A 23,924-nucleotide genomic window follows, 5' to 3' on the forward strand; every position below is an offset into this window, starting at 1 on the left:
ACACACACACACACACCCGCTACTCTCAGAGAACTAAAGGTTTTGAGCTTTGATTATTCACTTTGGAGGATCTGTGGTCCTCGCCTTCACCTGGGCATCATCTCCCAGCTCTTGGCACAGACCCTCCAGTGCCCAGCACCAGGCCCTAGGCTTTCTGCACAAACTACTGTTTTCCATTGCAGACTTCTCAGCCTTCTGACCGACCCAGACTCGCAGGGGACATTGCAACGGGCTCCTGGCCTCAGCTGTATTCTTTCAGTCTCCAGCGAACAAACAGATCTCGTGCACTCTTGTGCATTTGACTTTTTTGGGTGAATGTTATAAAATAATCCTATAAATAATATGTTCTGTATTAAATCTATTCCCTTGCAAAGTCCTGACAATAACATCTGCCTACTAGTAAAACATCTGCCTAATGTTGTTAAGCGTGTCTATGATGCTTTCTTTGGAAAAAAAAAAGTTAAGCTAGACTGAGAAAATTATTTTGAGTTAATCATCAAGCTTAGCTAAAAATAATCTAGGTCTTCATAAACCCAATGAGAGATTAGTGCAATATGGCCTTGTGATATATCGAGAGTGAAGTAAACTTTTCCTGATATGTATGCTTAAATTCTGATCTCAGCTCTTGACTTCTTCTTCTTTTTCTTTATTGTCACCTTTGTATCCAAACTAATGTTACTCTTTCTAAGTCTGAGTAAGTGATTTTAGTCTGTTGTGTTTGGCTTGTGCAATTTTAAGACTGTGTATTCCTTTCCTGGAGCAGTTCACTTTTTGCTTACCGTGTACAGAATTCTGTTTCTTTTTTCAAGCTCTTTATTTTTGGCTTTCTGCTTCTCTAAGATAGTCTTTCAAAGTAAATATTTTGATTGATACCTAAAACAAGAATGTGTGCAAGCACCCCTCCACCCCAAACACACAAATATTTGAAATATAACTGATAACTAAATCCACCTGCATTGCATCTGGGTCTATGAAAGCATAGAGCTTTCAAGTACAATTAAAAAAGCACATGTGAATGTTTATGAAATACTGGTTGTACATAACAGCTAGGTGTAATGGTATAGTCTATTTCTTCTATTGAATATAGAAGTGCTTACATAGTGTCATTTTATATTTGTCTCTATTTTCTAAGTAAAGAAGATTAGATATAGAGAATTAAGTCCAACCATCACAAGAACACAAAGTGTTAATCGGCACATGGTCTGTGTGAAAACAGTCAAATGTCCTAATGAAAAACTTGACTGCATAACTTCAAGTCTCCATTCTTAGGTAATAAAAAACTCTAAATTACATACTGTATCTTCTATTAATGCTAATGTGGCGTATATAAGTTTTCAGGGTTGCTAGCACACATGACAAGTTGGAAAAATAGTATTATACAGGAATTTCCAACCTGTATAAAGGACTTGAAGTTCAAAAATTTCCCCTGATGGATTGGGATTTAGCTCAGCAGCACAAGGACCTGCCTGACAAGTTGGAAGTTTGTGAGTTTGATCCCCAGTACAAAAACAATTGCACTGATATAACAAGGGAATCATGACCATTAAGTTATTGTCTAGCGTGCTGGGGATTTAGCTTAGTGGCGCAAACACCTGCCTGTCATGCACAAGGTCATGAGTTCAATCCCAGGTATCAAAGACACAACAAAAAAATTATTGTCTAAATTGATGTTTAAATTTGAATTTGTTTATACAGAATAGCTAATTCTGGTGCTCTAATCAAGTTGCACACAGATGATGTGTAAGTCCAATAACCTCACTTACTTGAGACAACATTTTCTAACTTCGTAAAGGAATGACTATTCATAAAATCGTGGAGAACTAATGAGTGAAACAGGAAAATATTAATTTAAATTAACTTTTTTATGACCTTAAATATATTTTGACTTAGAAATTTTGTCTAATTTTAAAGATTTGAAGTGTATACGGGATTTTACTGAAATGTTTCAAAGAATTTTACTAAGATCCTAATCAATGTTTAAATGGTTGAATCTGACTTATTAAATTTACAAGTTTTGCTTTATTAACTGTTTAAATGGTGTACAAATGTGTAGAGAATTGTATTTGGTAGAGTGGTATGTTTAATAAATTGAGCATTAAACAAAGAATAAATAGCAGTGAATATTATATTTCATGCATCAAAGTGTCTCAGACACAAAGAATTTAGAAGTGCCTGGTATGGCACTATGCATGTGGTAAATGCCCAGGGATTTTGTAAATTATGCTACCTGAATCTTTCCAACAAGGGATATTTCTCTGATATTTTCTTGTCATCTATCAGTAACTGCCTCTGGTGTAGCTTCTGAGGCTTCTCCTTGCTACTGGTGGTACCAAATTCAAATATTAGACAATCCAACTGCTCCTTCAAATCTGGTCCTAACACTGGAAATTCTTAAGGATTCTTGAGTAAGCTGTCATATAAGGGAAGGTTCCTGGGGCTTCCACTGTGTCATCCAGATTGAAGAAGAAAACATTTTTGTATGGAACCCAATTTGACAATGTTTCTCCATGATCATCAAAGCTCTAAACTCCTTAAGTATGAGTTATGTATTGAAAACATGGAGACCCTCCTGTGTGGTGTGAATTCCCATCAGGACCTCTTAGTCTGAAGTCATGTAAATTCCAAATGGCCCCAGTACCTGGAGGTGTTGATGGCAATGGTAGCAGGCAGTCATAGTAGTGGAGGGAAGAATTTTGAGTCCTTTAGGGTAATGTGTGGAGGTGAATAATTGCATTTTGCTTTGACCTATCATTATAATTTTTTAAATTATTTATTTATTTATTTTTGCCTTTTTGAGACTAGGTCTCAGTTTGCAGTTCAGGCTGCCCTCGAACTCACTGTGCAGCCCAGGCTGGTCTCAAACTCACAGCGACCCTCTTGCCTCAGCCTCTCAAGTTGGCATTACACCAAGTTCCGCACCACCATACCCAGCTCATCATTGCAATTTTGAGACAAAATTTCATAGCTGATGGTACTGACTTGGATTTAGCATCTTTTACAACTTGTGCAACTCATACCAGTAAAAACAAAACGATAAGGACTGCTAATCTAGGGACTTTAATCTTGGCCTATCTCATCTTATTTAAGTAAGTAAATGTCACAAATAGATAGTATGTACATTTATTTATTTTGATTTTGGAGACTCATCTAGCCTCACCTCACTACCGCATGTTTGGTCTGATGTGGAAATGACAGCATTCTATTCCCATTTACTTCTGATCTCAGTATTACTGTGCTAACGCGTCCTCTATTCTTGATACCCTCAATTCATACGTGCAAACAAATGCCTTCCTGATGTGGTTGAAAAGGGAAAACTCTCAAACAGATTGCATCTTAGAAAAGATGATCAGTCATCCTCCAGTTTCCTTAAATGATGATATTAACTCTGAAATAGTGATTTTTCTCAAGCATAGGTAAATCCTTTTAGCTCTTGGCTATTCCCAGAGACTACCAAATAAATAAATAATGATAATAATAACAACCTTACAAGAACATATAAGTAGAGTAGTGAAGACCCAGCAAACCTGTGTTTAAATCTCAAGTCTCAGGTCCATCTCCATCTCCCCACTTGACCTGAGGCAAGTTAAGTAACCCATCAATGTTCTTATTTATAATTAGGAAGGCCAAGTGCTTGTACATGCTTTTAGACCCAGTGGAGGTAAAAAGATCGCAAGTTTGAAACCAGCCTGGGTAAGATGGTATGACCATTTCCCTATCTCAAAAATGAAGCTTAAAAATTAAAAATCAATAAAATAAAGGTGATCAGACCTGTGTCATAGGACTGTTGTGTAAATACTAAGGCTGTAGAAAGTTACTCAATAGACAGCAAGTATTCAGTCAAAGTGAGTTATTATTAAAAGCTACTGAAGATGGGTCATGTGATAATGTTTCATTTTAGAAAAGTACTGTTTACTCTAGGTGATTTAAAGTCCTTCTAGGGACAGTCTTAAAAGAAAAAGTTGTATATGTGTCACCTGAAAGTCTGTCCCTTTATTTTGCTTTACACTGCGTCTACTCAACTCGGTAGAGATAATGGCAATCGCTTTGCCCATAAAACCAAAATATTCTGTTATCAGCTCTGCTATTTCAATTTCATGAGTATTCAGCTGCTCAACCCAGAATATCAACTGTGTAAAAAGTGCAATGAATTCTAATTCACTTCTGATTGCAATGATCTGAACAAAACACAAAACATAGATGATCCAAGATGATTTGGGCTTTACAATTTTGTGCTTTACGTGATCTGGACACATAAAACAGGAATATCTTTGAATTTAACAGTTTTCTTCTCATAAAACAGAATTCTTTTAATTAAAAACATTTTTTAAAAGTTCAGTATGTGTAATTGTTAACACCTGCTATGTGTTACCAACAGATGTTTCTCACTTACCTAAGGGAACTGTTGTAATTATTCTACATGCTTACTGGAATGGCATTTACCAGATAGTTGGGGAAGTTTAGTTGGTAACTTTGTGTGTAACATTTGGTATTTCTTTAAATCCCATCTCCTATCGCTGTCAGTCCCCAATGCAAGCCTAACCCAGCTCACCCAAAGTGTCCTTTTAAGTGTAAAAAAACAATAGCAAAATTGGCAGTTATATATTTTAGTCTTTACAAGGTTGCTGAAATTAAATCATGTGTGTACAAAAGAATTGTAAAATTTACTTGTTGGTATTTTAGCACTAACTCTTATTGTTCAATATGTAAGTCTTACATTTTTTATTATAAGTGTATAAATATACCTGTTAGATAACACCCATTTAATAGCTTGGCTTCAAAGGAAACTATAGTAAAAGTGAGTCTTTTTTTTTTTTTCCTGGAGTCTTATAAGCAGTAAACTTTCAAAATTCTTTATTTGTGATACTCATCACACAATCACTTACAGCCATGTGTTAAATATGACACTGGTTGCAGGCAAATAATGGGCCAATTGCAAACAATGAATAAAGAAAGGCAGCTCCATTTATAACTGCTGTTTCCACAGAGCTCTATTGTAATCATAGCAATCTGAGGGTGACTCATTAATTAATTGATGTTCTTTTTTATTATGTGCTATTGAGTTAATGAGTAATTTGTGTGGGATAATTCTCTGAATACATTGATAACTTGAGATATTTTCTGGGACTTCCACACCAGTGACATGCTGAATAGGTAGAAGATAGTGTTCGTATTTGTGCGTTCGTTATTAATAGGTTTGTGATGAGCTCAAAAGTGATACAAAGATACATTAATGTCATTGGATGCATGAAATGCCCTACTTGTGCCTGTAGGTATCTGAGTGCTCAAGGCAAGTCCTGCCACACAGTAGGAGTTCAATAAATGTCAATTGAAATAATGGTTCTATCAATCCTTTGCCTTCTATTATGCTAAATTGCATTAAAATCACATTTTTAAAAACATCTGTAATGGTGTTTTTAAGGAAAAGTAATGAATGAAAAGCTTTGCTAAAATTGTATTCTGTGCTAATGGCCTATTACAATAAACATGTAGATTGTTTTTGCAACTTACTGAAGTGAACACTAAACATGGTTGGCCTATATCATTTCTGTGCAATTGTTTAACTGATTATTCTGAGAGCGATTTGCCTAAAGTGATAGTTAAAATGAAACCACTTGTGCATGGTACGTTTTGCTACAGATATAATTTTCACCACCCTGTATCAATTAAGACACGCCATGTGGCTGTTGAAAATGTGGGATTAAGTTTTTGTTTTAATTTTAATGTATAATTTAATTCATTATACAATTTATTATAAATTTTAGATTTAGTCTGATGACAGCAACCCCATGGCTTTCAGAAGGATCATTAAAAATTTGTATAAATATGCAAAAATGATATCCAGCAATCACTATGATCGCTTTTTATAGTTTTATCTTCCCCACAGAAGTAAATGCACCACCTATCTCAGACATTCAAAACATACTACAGTATTTGAAGGCAGTGTCTGAGCGACCTTTTCTATGCGCTTGTTAGAATTCAACTCTAGAAGGCCAGTGTTCTCACACAGTGTTCTCCCTTTTTCATGGACTCCATGTAGACTTTCTAGACATCATTTTCGATCTGCCAGTTAAGTGCAATCAAGTAGCAGAACACCCCTTTTATGAAAAACATACATTCGAATATTAAAAAGTGAATGAAAGAAGCCAGCAGATATTTATTAAGCAAGATGAAAGTGAAATTACAAACACAGGTCAGCTTTGCAACTCAGCAAGATGGTGAACTGGAGATCGATCGCCTTTCCTGTGTCACAAGCAGCCTGTAGGAAAGCAAGGTCAGGTGGGCTCTTGCTGCTTGAGAAAATCAAGCTCCACTCAGGGCTCAGAGAAGGTCTCCTTGTGGAGCTCAGGGTAACAAGCTCAGTGATGTCAGGGCTACACAACACAAAGGGGGAAGTTGACAACAATTAAGGGGCTGTGAGTAGTCAAGAAAATGAGCTTAGGACTTCAGGTCAAAATGCTACTATTTATGGGCAATTAGCTGTAAAATAGCCTACAATGGAAAATCTACTCCTGTATTGTTTTACAATTTCATGGCAATTAAAGGTGATCTAAACATATTAAGGCTTAATCTTTAATACCGATGTTTAAGTTTGTTGGGGAGTAAAAAGTATTAAAATTAATCCATAAAGAATTAAACAAAAGAAGAAACTGAAAGTCTCATCAAGTCTTGGAGCGGCAAGATAGTTGAGCAGCTTCAAGAAGCTGGGAAATTTTGCTCCTAATTTACAAGTTTTAGTTTTTTTTTACATATATGCAAAACCATTTAAATTTGAAAAAGATCATTTGAAAAAGATACTGACAAAGTTTACATTCCTATGGATTACATGCAACTCTTAATGCAGAGTAGCAGGGCTGTTATAAGAAATCACTCCTTGGTTTTTTTCTTCCCCCTTGATTTTTGTTTTTTATTTGTAAGTTAGTGTAAGGCTCAAAGGCTAAAATAGTAAGTACTTGGTGGGCCCAAATGGCTGGCTTTAAAATTCTTTCTTCAATATAGCTCAAATTTTGGAGACATGTGACTTCAACACTCTTAACCGTGAAGCATCTGTAAAAATACACATCATTCTCACATACCTCACAGAACCATTTTTTTGTTTAAATAAGAGGCAATGTTTAGATTCTCATGCATGTTCATCATAAAGCCTTGCTTTGAAACAACTCAAATTTACATCAGCATTATTTTCAGCTTTATATTTTGGCCCCAAACCCAGGATTCAGGAATAACATCTAATTGTCATGGGTATTGCATACATTGTCAGGAAAAACAATTATACAAATAACAGTGAGAGATATTGTTTCCTAAGTGATCAAGAAAAAGAAAATAAAGAAAAGCCACAGCACTGAGTTTGCTGTAGAAAAATACAACTCAATGTGACTATTTAGACCTAGGTTTGTTGAGTATTTTATTTCCACCATAAGTAGCATTAGGCAAGTGTGAGCCACCAGAAGAGGTGATTATATTCCCATTTTTAATTCCTGTTACTTAAATAACCATTTTCTATAATCTCTGTGTCTAGATCTTTCCTTTATCAGCATTGTTTAGATGCAGGGATAACGTTTAACCTTTCAAAACTAGAACGACAGAATTTCAGCTGAACTGTAATTATTCTGAATTGATAATTACTTAAAGCTATGAGAAAGGACAATATAACAAACTCCAAGTATTCACTGTTTGAACATTAAAATAAATGGCAAATAAATACAGAAAAATAGGTAATCATCAGTTCTCAGCTCTTAATCCGTCCCTTTGTTTCACTTCTAGAACATTCTATAAGCATTGCATTGCTGTAACTTCGCTATTTAAATACCATCAGAGCTTCAATGCATGTTATCATGATTTCAGTAGATTCACACTCAGATCTTTTCAGTGCCATAAATTGATTAAGTAATAAATTTAATAAAACCTAGCTCCTGGGCAAAGATCCAGGCAATGTTTATACAAGAAGTTTAGTTTGTCATTTTAAAATTATCCCATCATTGTGGTAACACTTTTTAAAGTAACCCTTTGGAAAAATTTTATATGATACCCAAAGGCACTAGTTCACATAGGTGGTGTTGCTGATAAAACAAACTAAAGCTATTGTATAGGTAAGTAACACACAAATGATATTAAGAGGATAACTTTTACACTTTAAAGAAATTCTAAAAATGGCACTTTTCTGTTGGTATAAAATGAAAGTGCTTTACAATGAAAATTTTATGCATTTTTAAAGCTGATTTTTAACCCCCTGAAAATAGGGGGTCATAATGAGAACACTGATAGACTCTAAATCATAGTGGCATTAATAAGTAGTGGATGTCACTAAAATGTTTTGTGTGTCTTTATTTTTTTTTTAGTATTTTTAAAACGTTAATCGACTTTATCTGTGTATCAGTAGTGAGATTTGCTCTTCAACTCTTTACTAGAAAGTCACAGCTCATTTAAAATAGCTGGCAGATACAGAAAGCATAAATATATAGTAATTTTAAACACTGATTGTACTAAATGCAACAATACAAAGAAGCAAACAGAACACAAATGGTAACACAATAAAACTGTATTACATTTGTGCTTCGAATAGTACAATACATTATATACAATAGTCCAAAATAAACATCTCATGCCAAGTGACACAAAAACGAATAGCAAGCAAAAAAATCCAGCAATATGTACATTACATTTTTTTCTTTAATAATAAACATTCGACTCTGAACTGGGGCCATTTCACTACTTACAGATGCAGTCCGCCTTTTATTCCATATAACCATCCTGCTTCCCTATATCTACGCTATTTAGTAGGTTCCCGTGTCAATTCTTATATACATGTAGAGCAAAAAAGATAAAAGAATGTAGTGCTTTGTATTCTTAATGGGGTGATGTTGATAGATCAGCGAACCTGGGGTGCATAACCTTCTTTCATTAAGCCTTCCTCGTAGTCCGTCTGGCAAAGGATCATGTTATTCTTTAGGAAAAATTTGTCTCCAACGCAAAATCTGGAAATATTAAAAAATAAAGTGGGTTAAGACTATTTCACTCAGATCTATAGATCTGAAGACTTATATTCCTAATAAGAGTTTCCCATGGTAATTTTCTCAATTTGAAAGCTTGACTTAGGAAGTGGCCTTCATTATCAAAATTAAAACCATTTAGTTCATTTAATGGGACACTGCAAACAACCTTTGAGATTCCACTGTTATATATAAAAACTATTGGAACATCAGGGTAAACACTTTGAGGGCACAAAGGGTGATTTGTTTTCATTCCTTCCATTTTTTTCTTTATCTTTATTTTGATAGATTGTAAAGAAAAAAGTAAAGTAACAGACCTTTATTTACATGCAATCAAATAAAATGAAGAAAGATAATTATATTTCTCTGCTGTGATTGATTATGTAAGATTTCATCACTGGTCATTTATCCATTTAATAAAAATATAAAAGGCATTCAAATGAAGCAAATGATTAAAAAACAGCCAATTCTAAAAATTCCTACTTAAAAATTTATTTTACTCTGTAGTTAAAATAAGATTCCATTCTGGTAATTTGGAAGTGCTCATTCTGAAGGAAAGCCTGCTTTCCCATCAGACTCTGATGCTGAGCTCAATCCCTTTGTTTGGGACAAATTCACCAACTATGAAATAGTAGATGACATTTCTTGGATCCTTTCCAAGTAAACCAAAAGAAGTAACCTGCGAGAACTTTTTAATACGGATGTGGTAAATAAAAGTAGTTAGTAGTAGTTAATTATGCATTTTATATTATAAGGCATTGTTTATCTGCAAGATTATAGTATTTTTAATAAATGGTCTTTTTATATAATTGCTCAATGGGAGATACTTTGGACACAATTAAGGGCAGAAATAAATGCTTGGGCTGTTTCCAGTACATTTAACAATAAAGTAACTCTGGGAAGATCTGTATATATATTTAATTGTCACAATTTAACCTTCAAACAGTGGTGTTTGGTAGAGTTGACCCCGTGAAACTCCTTGTAATTATACAAGTTGACCTCGCTGATCTTTGATAGTGGTCTCTCTTCATCAGATAGTCAATTTCGAATGATGCTCAGGCAGAAATCTTAGTGGACAGATTAAATTGTGCAATGAAAGCCACCCTTTAATGTTTTGTGAAGTTGAAGGTTTAAAGGAGAAACAGTCGGACTGATTTACATTTGCAAAGATTGGAATGCTAGACAAACAGTGAACCTATTTATTTTCCAACTGGGTAGCTTTGGAAATTTATCCTTACACTAGCTAAGTAGGGGAAAATAGTGTAATAAAAAAAGTAGATTGAAAAGAATTAGCTTTCCTCTTAAAGGAAAATTGGTCTGTTTATTTGTGGAATTTACTTTTTTCCCCTGGATTACTGCCTGCTGATGATGTTGATTGAAAGTACAGAGTATGCACTGATCTTGAAATCCTGGAGTTGCTTCTGGCCAAAGCTACTGGACACAATAAACATTTATGTTTGGAACTTTAAGTGTATTTTCTTTATGTTAGTTGTCAATTATGTGCTTTGAATGCTGCATTTAAATACCTGTGATTGGATAAACCAGTGTCTGTAATACTGATCACTAAGACAGATTGAATAAATGAAAATATTTGTAGTGTTGGACTGGCTTCAGTAGCTAAATTACATGTTTTTATTTTACGTGGAATTATATAAGATAGCATATAGCATATTAATAAAAATCATCAATTCATATTACTGTTAATTTCAACCAGCAAGAAATAAAGAAAACCCATCAGAAATAGATTTAATGAAATACTTGTGTTTCCCAGCTGATGTTACTGAATCATTTTTCCTAACAGCTAATCTGGAAATACTCTTTAAATTTTATATTGTCTTACATTTTGCTTTAATTCACTATTAAGCACTCAAATTCCATTAGTCATCAAATAAAACATGGTCATATCAATCCATGTCATGTCATATCATGCCATTTTTATCTTGCTGTTAGACACCTTGAAATTGGGGACATTTGTATTTGTACATGAGTAGGTTCAAGGTAATTACAGTGATAACAATATAGAACCAAGAGCTGGGGGATCTAGCCTCAAATCCTGTCACTATCACCTACCCCAAACAAGGCAGGGGTATTTCATACTTTTCCTGTAAGAGAAACCTAGGTACAGCGCTAGAGTATAAATGTTCAATCAAAACGTATGTGAAAGGCAGAAGGTGCATACAATGAACATGGTTCAAATCCCAGGCTTCCTGTGATAAGTAACAATTAAACTTCAATTTTTTTAATCGGTAGTATCAGTCATTTTTGTAAGTTTATAGCAAAGAACGGAAATGAAGTATGTAAAATCTCACCACAATTCTTGGAATATAGGTAAAGTAGCCATCTTTTGTAAATTACTTACTGTATACGAACTCTAGATATGTATGATAAAAATATAGTGAATATTTAAATTAAAATTTAAAAGAATATTCTGTAAAAGACACACTGCCATTAATCCCCTTCAAAGTCCTTCCTCTCACTTTGAACACATTGATCCTACCTTTTTCTCACTTTCTGAGCAGCTCTGCAAGTTCTCCTCTGTGAGTGCTTTTTTATGGTATCTTGGTGCCCTATGTTGACTAAAAGCACTTATGGTGATTTCTGTCAAGGGAGAATGTTATGGTACGTCTTCATTCACCTTACTCACCAGATCTAGCACTGGGTGACTTCTGGCTCTTCCTCAAAGTCCCAGTGACTGTGAAACACTTTGACAGCATGGGGATTTAGCTCAGTGGCACAAGTGCCTGCCTGGCAAGTGCAAGGTTGTGAGTTCAATCCCTGGTACTAAAACATACTAATGAGTCAGTGCTTTTGAGTCAAAGCAGTCCTGACAGTGCAAACTCCAGGACTTCCAAGACCACTTCAGGACCAGGCAAGAATGGAGAGATAAGTGTGTTCTCAGTGAGCAGGGGATGAGGGCAATATGTCTTGTACTGTTACATGCTTTTTAAAAAGTTAAAGATTCATCTCACATTTATTATATGTAATACAAACTAGAAAGTATTATCACTGCTTTTTGCAGAAGAAAAACATGAGACTCTGTCACAAATTTAAAAGAAGTTTTTTTGCCCATGATTCTATGCCTTGATTATATGTAGTAGAGGAAGAAAAATAATCAAGGCCTATTTGGATTCAAGAAGCAAATTTTACAACCAAGCTGTACAGCATGGTGACTACAAGTATAATGTGAAGGGTGAACAGTTATTCAAGCTTCTGTATTATTGTTATTATTTATTAATATTTTGCATAACTTTCAGCGAGTCTGCCAACCATACAATGAGATGTGAGAGATCTCATGCACATCTTATGGAATGCTTTTCAAATGAGTTTCTTTATTGAGAGAGGAAGAGGAAATATACTTATCTAAAATATTTTGCTAATATGCTGTCAGCTATAAAGTACGTTTTATGTGCTTTTCAGTTTAAACTTAAAGGTCAAGGTGAAACAGAACACGGGTAAGAATGTCACGCACTTACAGCTAGAGAAAAGAAACAGCGTTGACAGCTGTGGTTAAGCACAGATTATGATTGGTATGCAATTAAGATTGGCATCCTTCTTAAAAATCCTCCACATATAAACACAAGGAAATTAGAGAAATAGCAATGTAGTTATTATGTGCTTAAAGCAATCTACAAAGTGATTTTGTAAGAAAGACTAATTTCCTGTTTTATATAATGCATATTAAAATATATTATAGAGCACATGTTAATATATTATATTTAAATATAGTAAAGTGAAGATGGCCAGAGGATGGTATATGTATAGGTCAGACTAAAGCTCTTGAAAATAAAGTAAAAATCTTCCCTGTAATCTAATCCTAATTGTTTGTGATATGGTCATATTGCTTAGCTTTGTCCTCATTTTAAAAATGTTAAGGAATATAAAAGGTATTTAGTTAGATTATTAAATGACTTAGTCTCGATGTTTTAGAATTAAGAATATGTCTTATTTACAGGGTGATGATAGTTGTGTTCAATTTATATGATCTAAGAAATTTGAGGACTATAGTACATAAGCATAATTAATGAATCTTATAAGATAAGGGGCTTAAAGCAGTTTTGGGTAAGTTATCACAAGCTTATGCTAAAATGCCTCCAGTCACAACATACTTTTCTGGGGACAAACTTTTGAGAAATGAAAGTGTTAACTTAGTCATTTGCTGAAGATTAGTGGCAGCCAATTATCACTACTTTCTATTTTTATAACACTTCGAAAAGAAGAGGGAACCTAAGATGCGTTTCCAGTATCTCTATCTAGCATCCACAGCTATTAAAAGATGGCCTGTAGTACTTTTAGTGAGGGGTACAGGTCATATATTCTTTCTATCACCATGGTACTTGTGGACAGATTCACTGTCTTTTCCCTATTGACAGTCCAGTTGTCATTCTGTCTCCTTCCTACCAATCTGTTCTCTACCAAAAAACATTACTCATACCCTGCATCCTGCTAAACTTGTAAATCCTGCTAAACCTTACATTAGTATCTTTCCCATTTATATTCTCTTAGTCAGAAAATAAGGTGCCTCTTTTGAAATGTTTGAGTCCATACAGTGAAGGCTCACTTTGCCAGCTCAAATCTTGAGTCTTCCAATAACTGGGTAGTTTTGGGCAAGTCACTTAGATTTTCTGTATGACACCGTGCTTACCTATAATTAGATTGCTAACACTACCTAACTGTGGGTGATTTTGAGTATTAAATGAGTTAGTTTATGCCAACAGTATGAATAGGTAGTACTATATAAACATTTTCTAGTTTTTATTAATGTTAATCTTTTTATTTATAGAGAAGATTACGTACACTGTTCCCTAGACAGGAACGTTTCTCGTTTTTTTCTGTCTACTTAAATTATAAACATTCCTTGCTTTCCATTTCCTCCATTAATATTTCTCACCTTCTGATCTTTCCTAAAGCATGTTTTTGTTGGTGTATCATCTACTTTGGCATATTAAATATTCTCACGAGTGTATAACAAGTTTCCCAATCTGGACAACAGTTCTAAGGTGAATTCCAAAGAAGTGTATTTCTTTTGATCCCCTCTTCAGTACTATCATAAACGCCCTAATACTTAAGGTTAATGCACTGTCCATAAATGTTGGTTGATATGTTTATTTCAGAGCACAACAGCTTTAAGTAGTTCTTGCATTTTAGAGAAATAATTTAAATTTGTGTGTATGTTGACTTTCATTCAGTGACATCTCTCCTTTACAGTTCCATCTCCTCTTGGTTGAGTGCCCTACTGTCTGCTCCTCCATATTCCTTCCAAACTATTAACCTCGCATTCTCAGCTGCTTTTCAGTGCCTGAGCAACTCACAGGCTCGCCTGTCTCCTTGTCTGGACGTGCTGTGCCATCTGCCTGGAAAACCCTCATATTACTTCTTGCTGGCCTTCACATTGCGTCCAGTCCCCATCAGACACTCTGCCTATACCCTACCCAGTCCTAGGGATCTCCGTCTTCAAATTTAGGACGTCAGCGCTTTGATGCATTCCTAAACTCAACAACGATGCTGTCTTCCCTCAAGGTAGATCTATTTGACATTGATTATTTTCCTCTGTGAGTCTTTGCTTCTCTCATACCTCTGGTCAGTCAGAGACAGAGAGAGAGAGAGAGAGAGAGAGAGAGAGAGAGAGAGAGAGAGAGAGAGAGAGAGAGAGAGAGAGACAGAGAACTAAATTTTTGGGGAGATATTCATCTTTTTATGGACCTTTTTCAATTTTGAATGAGACAAAGATTTTTACAAAACAGGCTCAAAATAATCCTTCTCTGGTTTCTTTTTGAAATAGAGAAAACTTAACAATTTTAATCTAAGATTCCCCTATTTAGTCATAACCTTCTTTAAGAAAAAAATCAAAGAGCCATAGAAAGGACAGTTAATTCTCAAATCTGGTTATTGTCGCTGTTGCTGTTCTAAAGATTCAGAAGGCCTTTGGACCTTCCTGATATTTTGATTTTAAAAGTTTAAGATAAAATGCTGAATAAAGTCAAAAGCATTTATCACCCCCAATTTCCAATGCCAGGAAAGTTTGCTTGAGGAAAGAGGTCCATAAATGGCTAATTTACCTCGTGCTTTACTTGGAAAGGTGGGTACTGGGATAATGATTTGGCTACAGCAAAGCACAGTGTTGTGTGGGCTATGGCTTTGCTAATATCCTGCCCACACAAACTGCAGAATGAGAGGAGAGTCTCCTGTATTGAAAGCTTTCCGTGTTCAGGGTAACAGACTTCGTCTGCTTTGCTTGACAAAGATTAGCTGACTTCTTACATTAAAGAAGTTTGTCTTGTAGAGGCTGGAGTGACAAGACAATAACTAACTGCTAATTGTGCATAACCAGCACTAAAGATATGCAGTCCATTATGGCATGTAATAAATGAAGCGAACACAGAAATATATTAGGTACTTTAATAATGATACTAGAACAGTATTTTGCAGCAATAAGAATGTGAGCAGTTTTAGAGTCAAAATTTAGGAGTGTTTGTCTTACTTGACTAAGTTCTGAGGAGACAGATTTAATTGTGAATGCAACTTTTTATTTCAAGAGGAAAATAAAATTGATAGATGATTTGTAAATAGCATTAACCACCTGCAATTACTTTGCATCATAATAGAATTTAGGCTGAGTTTAGCACTTGAATGATGTTTTCATTTTCTGTGTTGAACATAGATAAAACAGGAAAGCCTTCTCGAATAGAAAAAAATGGATAAAGCATATAAATAGGCAGATCTCTAAAAGAAGAAATACTAAAGGCCACTAGTAATCAAATAAATGCCAATTAAAAACTGTTATGAGGTACCAATTTTCATCCTTAAAAGTGACAAGAATTTCTTTAACAAATAATAATTTCCAATGTTACAGCAAATGAGAGGCATTAGCAGTTCGGTATGTATTTTGCTGTGAGAAAATTGGCATTGCTTTTTGGGAAAGCATTTCAGCAATGTGTAACATAAGCCTTCAAATTGTTTTGCTCTTTGTCTAATTAATTATGGACAGGAATTGTTTAAAGAAGCCATATTATATTGATAATATAAAAACTTTTGAATAGGCTATACATCAAGTGACAGAAGAGTGCTATCATATGCGATGCTATAGCTAGAAAACTGGACACAAGATAGCTTAAAATACTTTGAAAGAATTTTAAATGGTGGTAAAAAGGAATATAAAGTAAATGAAAATGCCTGTATTTGAAACGCTGTTTCTTTTTTGTTATTTTTAAAAAAGCTGCTTAAACATGAGTATAATATAAAGCAGATAGTATATTATATACATAGAAAAAATACAGTTGGCTATACACTGAGATATTAACATTTTCTTTCAGAATAGTAAGACATGGGACAATATTGTTCTTTATTGTTTTTCTTTTCTAAATTTGCTCTTGTGAATATGTAAGCTTTTATAAGTAGAACAGCAGTACAATTTGTATTGTATAAATATAACTGTGTTGTTAGTGACTGCTAACAATGTAGCAAATGAAGCTATTCTAAATTTATATTATTACACCTTTAAAATGAATATGGATACACTGTACACATGTATATAAATGTGTCTGTATGGGTTTGTGGATGTTTGCATCTGTGCATCCATTTTCTTACTAGAAATAACATGCACTTTCCAGTTTATTTTTGGCTAAATGTCATTTTAGACTGAATTAACTTACTTTGATTTCAGACATTGGCTGTGAAAAATCACTATTTAAGATTATTTCTTATTATTCAGGTAAAGGTGACATCAGAGGATATACTGGGCCACATCATCTACATTTAGCCAGAGATACTACTAAGATATTTATCTTTTAGAAAAGTCAAGTTAGTGCAGTACAATTTAATCAAAGTAAATTATAAATAAGAAAGAAGTTACTTTTGAAAAGTTACTGTATTCCCAGTACTAAATAAAATTTATTTTATTTAATTTTCAAATTTTGCATGTATCAGTTTTTCTATATTACAGATATAAAAAGCCTAAACTCAGTAACATACTTGAGATCACACAGCTAATCTAGTTGTTATTATAAGCATGATATTTTTTATACTATTTTACATACTACTCTCCTTGTTAAAAAAAAAACAAACTTTACGTTGAACAGGACTTTCTATGGCAAATCACACAAACTGAGAGCTCAACTGAACGAATAATTATGGGTTATGTACTATGTCTATGTATTCTTAGAGATTTTAATTAAAATTCATCAAGTATATTAATTTTTAAAATATTGTATTTTAACAATACTCTAATAGTCTCTGTATTTACCACATAAGAGTGTATATCTCCCTGGAAATAAAAGCATAATTTTTAATAGGAAAAAAAATTAGTTAAACTTATAATTCTTTTGAGTTGAAGTTCTGAAATTGACTAAGTCAACCCCCTTACATTACAATTGAAAAATAATATCAAGAAAGGTAGAGTGGATGACTTTAGCTCATACATCCAGTTTATGACACAGCCCATATTAGAATTTAGATTTCTGGACTCATTGTGCAAAAATTTTTCCATTGCTGCTCTTCAGTGCTAATAATTACTTAATTATTAGCTTTATCTGGTCTCATCCCTACAGAGATTTGAAACAACTTATAAAGCATTTGTTTATAAAAAACAGTATGTGTAGTACATGGTTAAAATTTCAGAGAAGAGATTAAGACAAAGAGAAAGCATAAATATAATAAGAGGAAAATAAAATACTCATTACAAATTTTGGTATGTTTGCTTGAGTGCCCACCCATTTGCTTGTTCACAAATGAAACACAAAAAAGTAAAGCTATTTTAAACTAACTCTTAGAAAGTCAGAAGAACAATAAAAAGAATAATTAATGAGCCCCAAAGTTAATGTTAAGTATGCCATGTCTAGTCCCTTGCTATTTCATGATGCATTTCTTTTAGTTAGTCTTAAGCCCTTTCACCTCCATGACTTATTTCAGGCCCTGACTGCATTTTTGCAGAGAACAAAACCAAACCACACAAAAACACCGAGATTAATCACCACTTAAGTAAAGTATACTCATGTAGTTGTCATCTATTAAGTCAATAGCCAGCAGAAAGAGGTTTTGCATTTTTGAGAAGCCAAAAAAGAAACCTGCTCACCTCTGATTGCAAAGCTGACAGGCAAAGCAGTCCAGGTGGTAAACGTTGTCCTTGGCTCTCATCACCATTTCAAAGGCAGGGATGAGCTTACTACAGGCAGCACAGTTTCCTGTTACGCCAAACAGCCTAAAACAAAATACATGTTTTTCTTCAAACTCAGGGAAATCTGAGATTGTGAGTAGAGAAGACACGAATATTTCCTGGGAAGCTATTGATACAGAATGCCTTGTGATGTAGACAAGTGTGTTTTATCCTAGGTGTAAATATAAAGGTTCTTCTGCAGTACATCCTCAGTTGACTATTCTTGATGAAAATCACATTCTACTTGAAAAGTAAAGGTAGCACAAATAGATTAGGAAGCTTAAATAATTGCAGACAAACAGAAGTCAACAGGGGTAAATTTACAGGAATAAGCTACTTGTTAGCATATAAAATAAATACAAAAGCAATGTAACTTTGATCTTAACATTATATATGAAACATTTTATTTGGAAAAGGAACCCATTTGAATGACTTGCTGTTTTTTTGACATCTGTATACTAAGATATTTGCTATTATTATTAAAACTACCTTTATGAGCAAGCTATTTAAGTACTAAAAAAAAAAGCCACAGAGGTACATGAACTTTCTGACCCTATACTACAGTTATAGCTATGATTATGTTATTCAGGTAGCACATTAAAGTAAATGAGGCCGTAAACTATATATAGCTAGATCAGGAGCTGAGCTATAATATACTGTCAAAACCATTGGAATTGTCTGGGAAGAAAATATCTTTTAAAAATCCCATTTGCTGTAGATATCTAAAAATGTTATTGTAATGACCTAAAAGTAGTGTACAATCCAATGTCTTATCATTTCATAATGAGAAGGAATAGAATATTTTATACATTTGCACTGGCAATATTTTAACCAAGTCCTTTTAAAGTTGTTAATAGTGGTGAAGAATTATTACAAGTAGTATTTTGTGCATAATAGTTAATGCACTTTTTAACTAGGGAACAAACTAGATGAAAAACATCACATCTGCCAGCTTTCTTTTTTCTCCAGCATCAGCCTGACAGGAGAAAAATATAATGGCTCTCATGGGAAAGAACAAATTAAAAGCAGTTCTAAGCTAATGAATTCAAAGGTGCTATGGAGAAAACTCATTTTGGTTATAAAAATGCATTTTAAAAAAAACTTAGCCTTTCACTTTATTAAATTGAAGAATTACACACAAACATGCGAAGTCTCGCTTCTTACTCTTTCTGCAAATCCAAAGGTAAGTCTTTACTTAAGGCCGGCATGTTTATTTCAGGTTTTAAATATTTCTTCTCTCCAGGCCAATGATAGCGGTGGGACAGAGTTGGGAGGGTAGTGTCTAAATATCCAGCAAAGCGTGCAGTGCATGTTTATCCTCATGTTTTCTTAGATCATCTCTTGGAAAAAAACGTAAGCACCTTGAGGGGAAGAAACTGTTAATGCTTTGTAAACAGTGTGCTAGCCTACACTTGAGGACTTGCTAAAAGTAAGTAAGATTTAGAGTTGAAAAGCTTTAATTCAAAACTGTCAGATGCTTATCTTCTTTAAGAAATGCTTATCTTAAAAATGTAACTCAACCTATTTGTCTTCAGTTTAAAAATCCATATTTTAAGAAATAATCTTCTCTTTAAAAAATAACTTCACGGAAAATATAATATTTCCCATCTCTTACTGGCATCGTTAAAAATGAAACCTTTGCAAACTAAAGCTTTCATCCTATTATTTTGTGAACAGAATTTTTTAGTTCATTTTTAAAATTTAATATTTACTTTTGAGTGTGCTTCACATGATATGTTTTGGAGTCACATAACTTACGTGTGCCATTGGCTTCTTCTGTTCTTTATTATTTTTGAGCAACAAGGAAAAACACATAGCCGTCCTTTATTCCAGAGATATAGATATATTTATGGATATAAAATCTGGCTAATATGAGATAAAGCCATTGTTAAGAATTTACTGAGTTTGCGCATACCTACTAAACACACACACAATGCCATTTTGAAATTCTGGACATAGTTTCCCCCAGTTTCAATTGCTCTCTCTAGCTGAGCATTTATCAGCTACCTGATTAGAATTTGTTTCCACACAAACCATTGATCATCAGCCTATTACTAGGCAAATGACAGTTAATTACCCACTACATTAACCACTGGGACCTGAGACCTGCTTCTGCTGCCATCAGTCAACATGATAAATGTGGCAAGTTCAGTAATGCATGGCCAGCCCTGAGCTGCCTGCTATACTGTGAACAACCCTCAATCTCACTTCCAGGCCCAGGAAAATCTATGGCAATCTGCATAATTACAAGCTCTGGGTTAATAACAGACAAATGATTTGTTGCATCTAAACAAAGTCCTTGGAATGGTCCCGGTCTCTGGTGGCTGCCCACACGGTGCAATGCCACTAGTATACTTTCCACTACAATGTGCACTAAACAGTTCTCTGACGTTACAGCCTTCCAATTTGTTGCCCTCCAATTTATGGATTCTGCATATGTGATTTTTAATCATTAAAGGACTCTTGAAGCAATATTATCTTAATTATTCTCTGCTGTAACCAGGGAATTAGGCTTCAGATAAAATTTTCTTCTTCCATGCACTTTCCCTGCCTCGCTGGAGGCTCCATCAGTTTCTATCTACACCTGGACTCTGAAATCCTAATGATGAATTATTGCCCCTTTTCCTAAGAGGGCGAACCTTACAAGGGAACATTTTACTGAACTGTCAGCTCACAGACTGAGTGCGGAGATGCGGAAATCTGATCTAATTTACTGCAAAACGATGCATTTGTTAGACTTTTCCCTCAGTTTTGCCCAAGGATCAAGAGATCATTCTACAGCCACATTCACATTCTCTTTTTCCTCGGGGTGGTGTGGGGATAGAGTGTGGGGGGGCAACCCAAGATTCTCTGGGCAAGGCAATCAAGTCATATTTTTATAAAATGGGGGTTTCAAATGTATGTTTTCTTTGCATTTCCAAACATGACATTTGGATTCTCAGGCAAAAAAAATTTCACATGTATCAGTTGTGCTCAAGGCAGGCTTACGGTCTGCATTTGTAAGATTTTTTTTCAGATGTGTCTAAGAAATATTCAAGAAGAGTATCTTAATTACCTAATTCATTGAGACTGTTCATAATCCTGGGAATTCATGCAACTCCTTCCACTGCACTGGTCAGTCTCAGAATCATTTATGCAGATAATACTGGCCCACTTTTGCATTTGAGCCAGAGATCTCTGCAAGCTCTTGATTGTTGTGTGTGCAGTCTCAGCTCTCCAGAAGGGCTTAAAAACTCTTAATAGTACACTGAGACAGACAAAGCTTTGCTGCAAAATGAATCATTTCTGAAATTTTGCCCTAAATTAGTCATAGTATACCAGCTCATAAATTTAGGGTAAGGAAAGAAACTCACTGATTCATTTTGCTCATTTTAATATGCTATGTGGACTATTAAAGCATGGGAAAGGGTAAGTTGCTAATTTATGGTCTAGATTCTTCCCTATCACTTATGCTCATAACAAGCTTTTACCTTATTTTTACACACTACCAAAAGTAGACAGCATATAAAAGGTGACAGGTATGCTTCATGCAATATCAGTGCACATGACTATTTATAGGAATCCAAAGGATGTTTCTGTCCCTTTTCCATTCCATCTTTCCTTTTACTCTCCTGTAACAATCTAAAAACAGACATGAAGAAGAAAACCAAACAGATGACTTTATTATGGAAGAATTCAGCTTATCTGCATGTTGTATTACATCTCCAGTGTGGTGAGCATCCACACAAACTAAATAATTTGTTGGTGGGCATAGCAAGAATTAAGAAAAATGGCATTATATTTTTAAAGGCACCCAGAAAATTTTGCATTGTTACTAACTGTTCAACAGCTTGAGCTACGTGGTCATAAATCATATGGACTCTGGATGGTTTAGTGCATAACTATTTCTAAAGTTTCTGGGTGTAGGAGACAAAGGAAAAACTCAAGACATCTAATCATTCAATATAGCAGTAATAAATATGGTTTACTACTAGGCATTGGGGGAAATGAGTGTTTGTTGTATTAGTGTCTTTTATTTCACAGCACCAGTTTTTTTTATAGATTTTTTAAAATCCAGGTCAGTAGCTCTAGTCACTAAATCAAATTCTTCTGAGCTATGGAAAGCATAGTATTAGGTTCAAATTAATTTATTATTTGGGAAAAATGTACACATAAATTTCATTGCAGTAAGCCTTAATTCTGAACAAGGATCAAATTTCCTAGCCAGGAATCCTAATTTAGTGACTTAAATACACATCAATGTAACAGTAAGTATTATTCTTATAATACTGAAGATGAGACCAGTGAATATGACCTTCTTTCTCGAGACTAACTAGAGATGAGTGGAGAAAGAAAAGGTGAGTTTTCCAAGGGTGTGGGACTGTGGTCAGTCAAAAATATCTTTAACTTTTGACTGCCGACTGTTTAAGTTTTAATGAATGAGTATGTTATTTGAGAAGGGAACATATTCACAAATTGATAATTTGTGCCTTGTTTATTATCAACCTAGTTTTCATCTCCCTTCCTACTTCACTTTTTTAAATAAAAGAGGGAGTTACAGAAAATGAACATAATTTAAACATCCAGTTCTTCTGTTTTAAGCTTAAAATGCTCACCCATTACAGGGCTAAAGAGAGTGGAATCTATTGTTCTCTGTCAGGCTGGGTCTTCACATGTACTGTACTGTCACCGAGATAAAGACCTTGTGGGAGTTAAAAACAGTTAAAAATAAAACACTGATCACTCAAAGATATACAGAGGAAAACAGAAGATATATTTCGCATGGTTTTGAGTCATATCCTTAACTATTGCAGTTCAGTTTAGCACAGATTTTTAGAATTTGTGCTTCGACATGATACTGAATTTTCCTAAAGTCAAGATAGAAAAACTATGGACTTGATGGAATTTTAAAGGAACAAGTTTGTTTTCTGTTTAAAGGAAATTTAGGGATCACTCATTTCATAAGTAAGTACTTTTATTTTATGATATCAGCCCTAATTTAGTTTAAACTCAGTTTTAGTACTTAATAATTTGCCCCTGTTAAATATATGGATCATACTAAACAGAAACACAAAAGCCATTTGCTGAAAGTAAATGTTAATATATATTAAATCTGTAAAGGTATAATATGTGTTTATATTATCTACCCACACAAACACACTAAGCAGATATTACACTGAAGGAAAGGGAAAGAAAAAGTATGAAAAAAATTAAGTTAAACTCATTACATGCCTAAATAGTTTCAGAGAAAACTATCAAAGGCCCATACAATATGATCATGCATATTTTTTTAAAAAAACATGTCTTATCCAAACTAGCAGGCATATTCATAGTACCAAGGGAATGCCCTGGTCCAATAAGGTAGACATTTACTATATGGGTGGCACTTGGTGAAAGATGTGTGTATATATATATGAAAAAAATATATATATATATTTTGAAGGTCAAGTAGATGGCATGTCACTAGACCTACCTTCTCTCTCTCTCTCTCTCTCTCTCTCTCTCTCTCTTTCTCTCTCTCTCACACACACACACACACACACACACACACACACACACACTTCCATCTTAGTGGAGGTTAGGTGGGTTCCATGCAGTAGGGAAAGAATCATGGGCAGACCAGATGGGTGACTACAGTTTGGATGACTGAGGACTTATGTGCACTGCACTCATATTTCGAGTGCCCTAAGAATATTGTCTTCTTCTATACTCAAGCCAAACCGCACCATTCCTGGAATAAGACAGAGTAGCACCAGGCAGAAGGAGACTGAGTGCTCCACCCCAACTCAGAGGAGGAATCCCAGCACCAA

The 23,924-nt window shown here is 34.4% G+C and overlaps 1 protein-coding gene across 6 annotated transcripts in view; it reads right to left on the minus strand.

Annotated features, from left to right (window-relative positions):
• Positions 1-6,130: 6,130 nt before the first annotated feature.
• Positions 6,131-23,924, minus strand: part of Lmo3 (LIM domain only 3) — a 60,066-nt gene continuing 42,272 nt past the window's right edge. For all 6 annotated transcript variants that reach the window (XM_005003819.4, XM_005003818.4, XM_063238300.1 and 3 more), the window contains 2 exons: positions 18,055-18,180; positions 6,131-8,972 (listed from right to left, as the gene is read on the minus strand). In XM_005003819.4, the coding sequence (XP_005003876.1) occupies positions 8,867-8,972; positions 18,055-18,180 (232 nt within the window). In that variant the 3' untranslated portion in view covers positions 6,131-8,866. The remainder of the gene's footprint in view (positions 8,973-18,054; positions 18,181-23,924) is intronic.

The sequence above is a fragment of the Cavia porcellus genome, unplaced genomic scaffold, assembly GCF_034190915.1.
Source record: "Cavia porcellus strain 051 isolate PalLab524CR breed Dunkin Hartley unplaced genomic scaffold, mCavPor4.1 scaffold_27, whole genome shotgun sequence".
Lineage (NCBI taxonomy): Eukaryota > Metazoa > Chordata > Mammalia > Rodentia > Caviidae > Cavia > Cavia porcellus.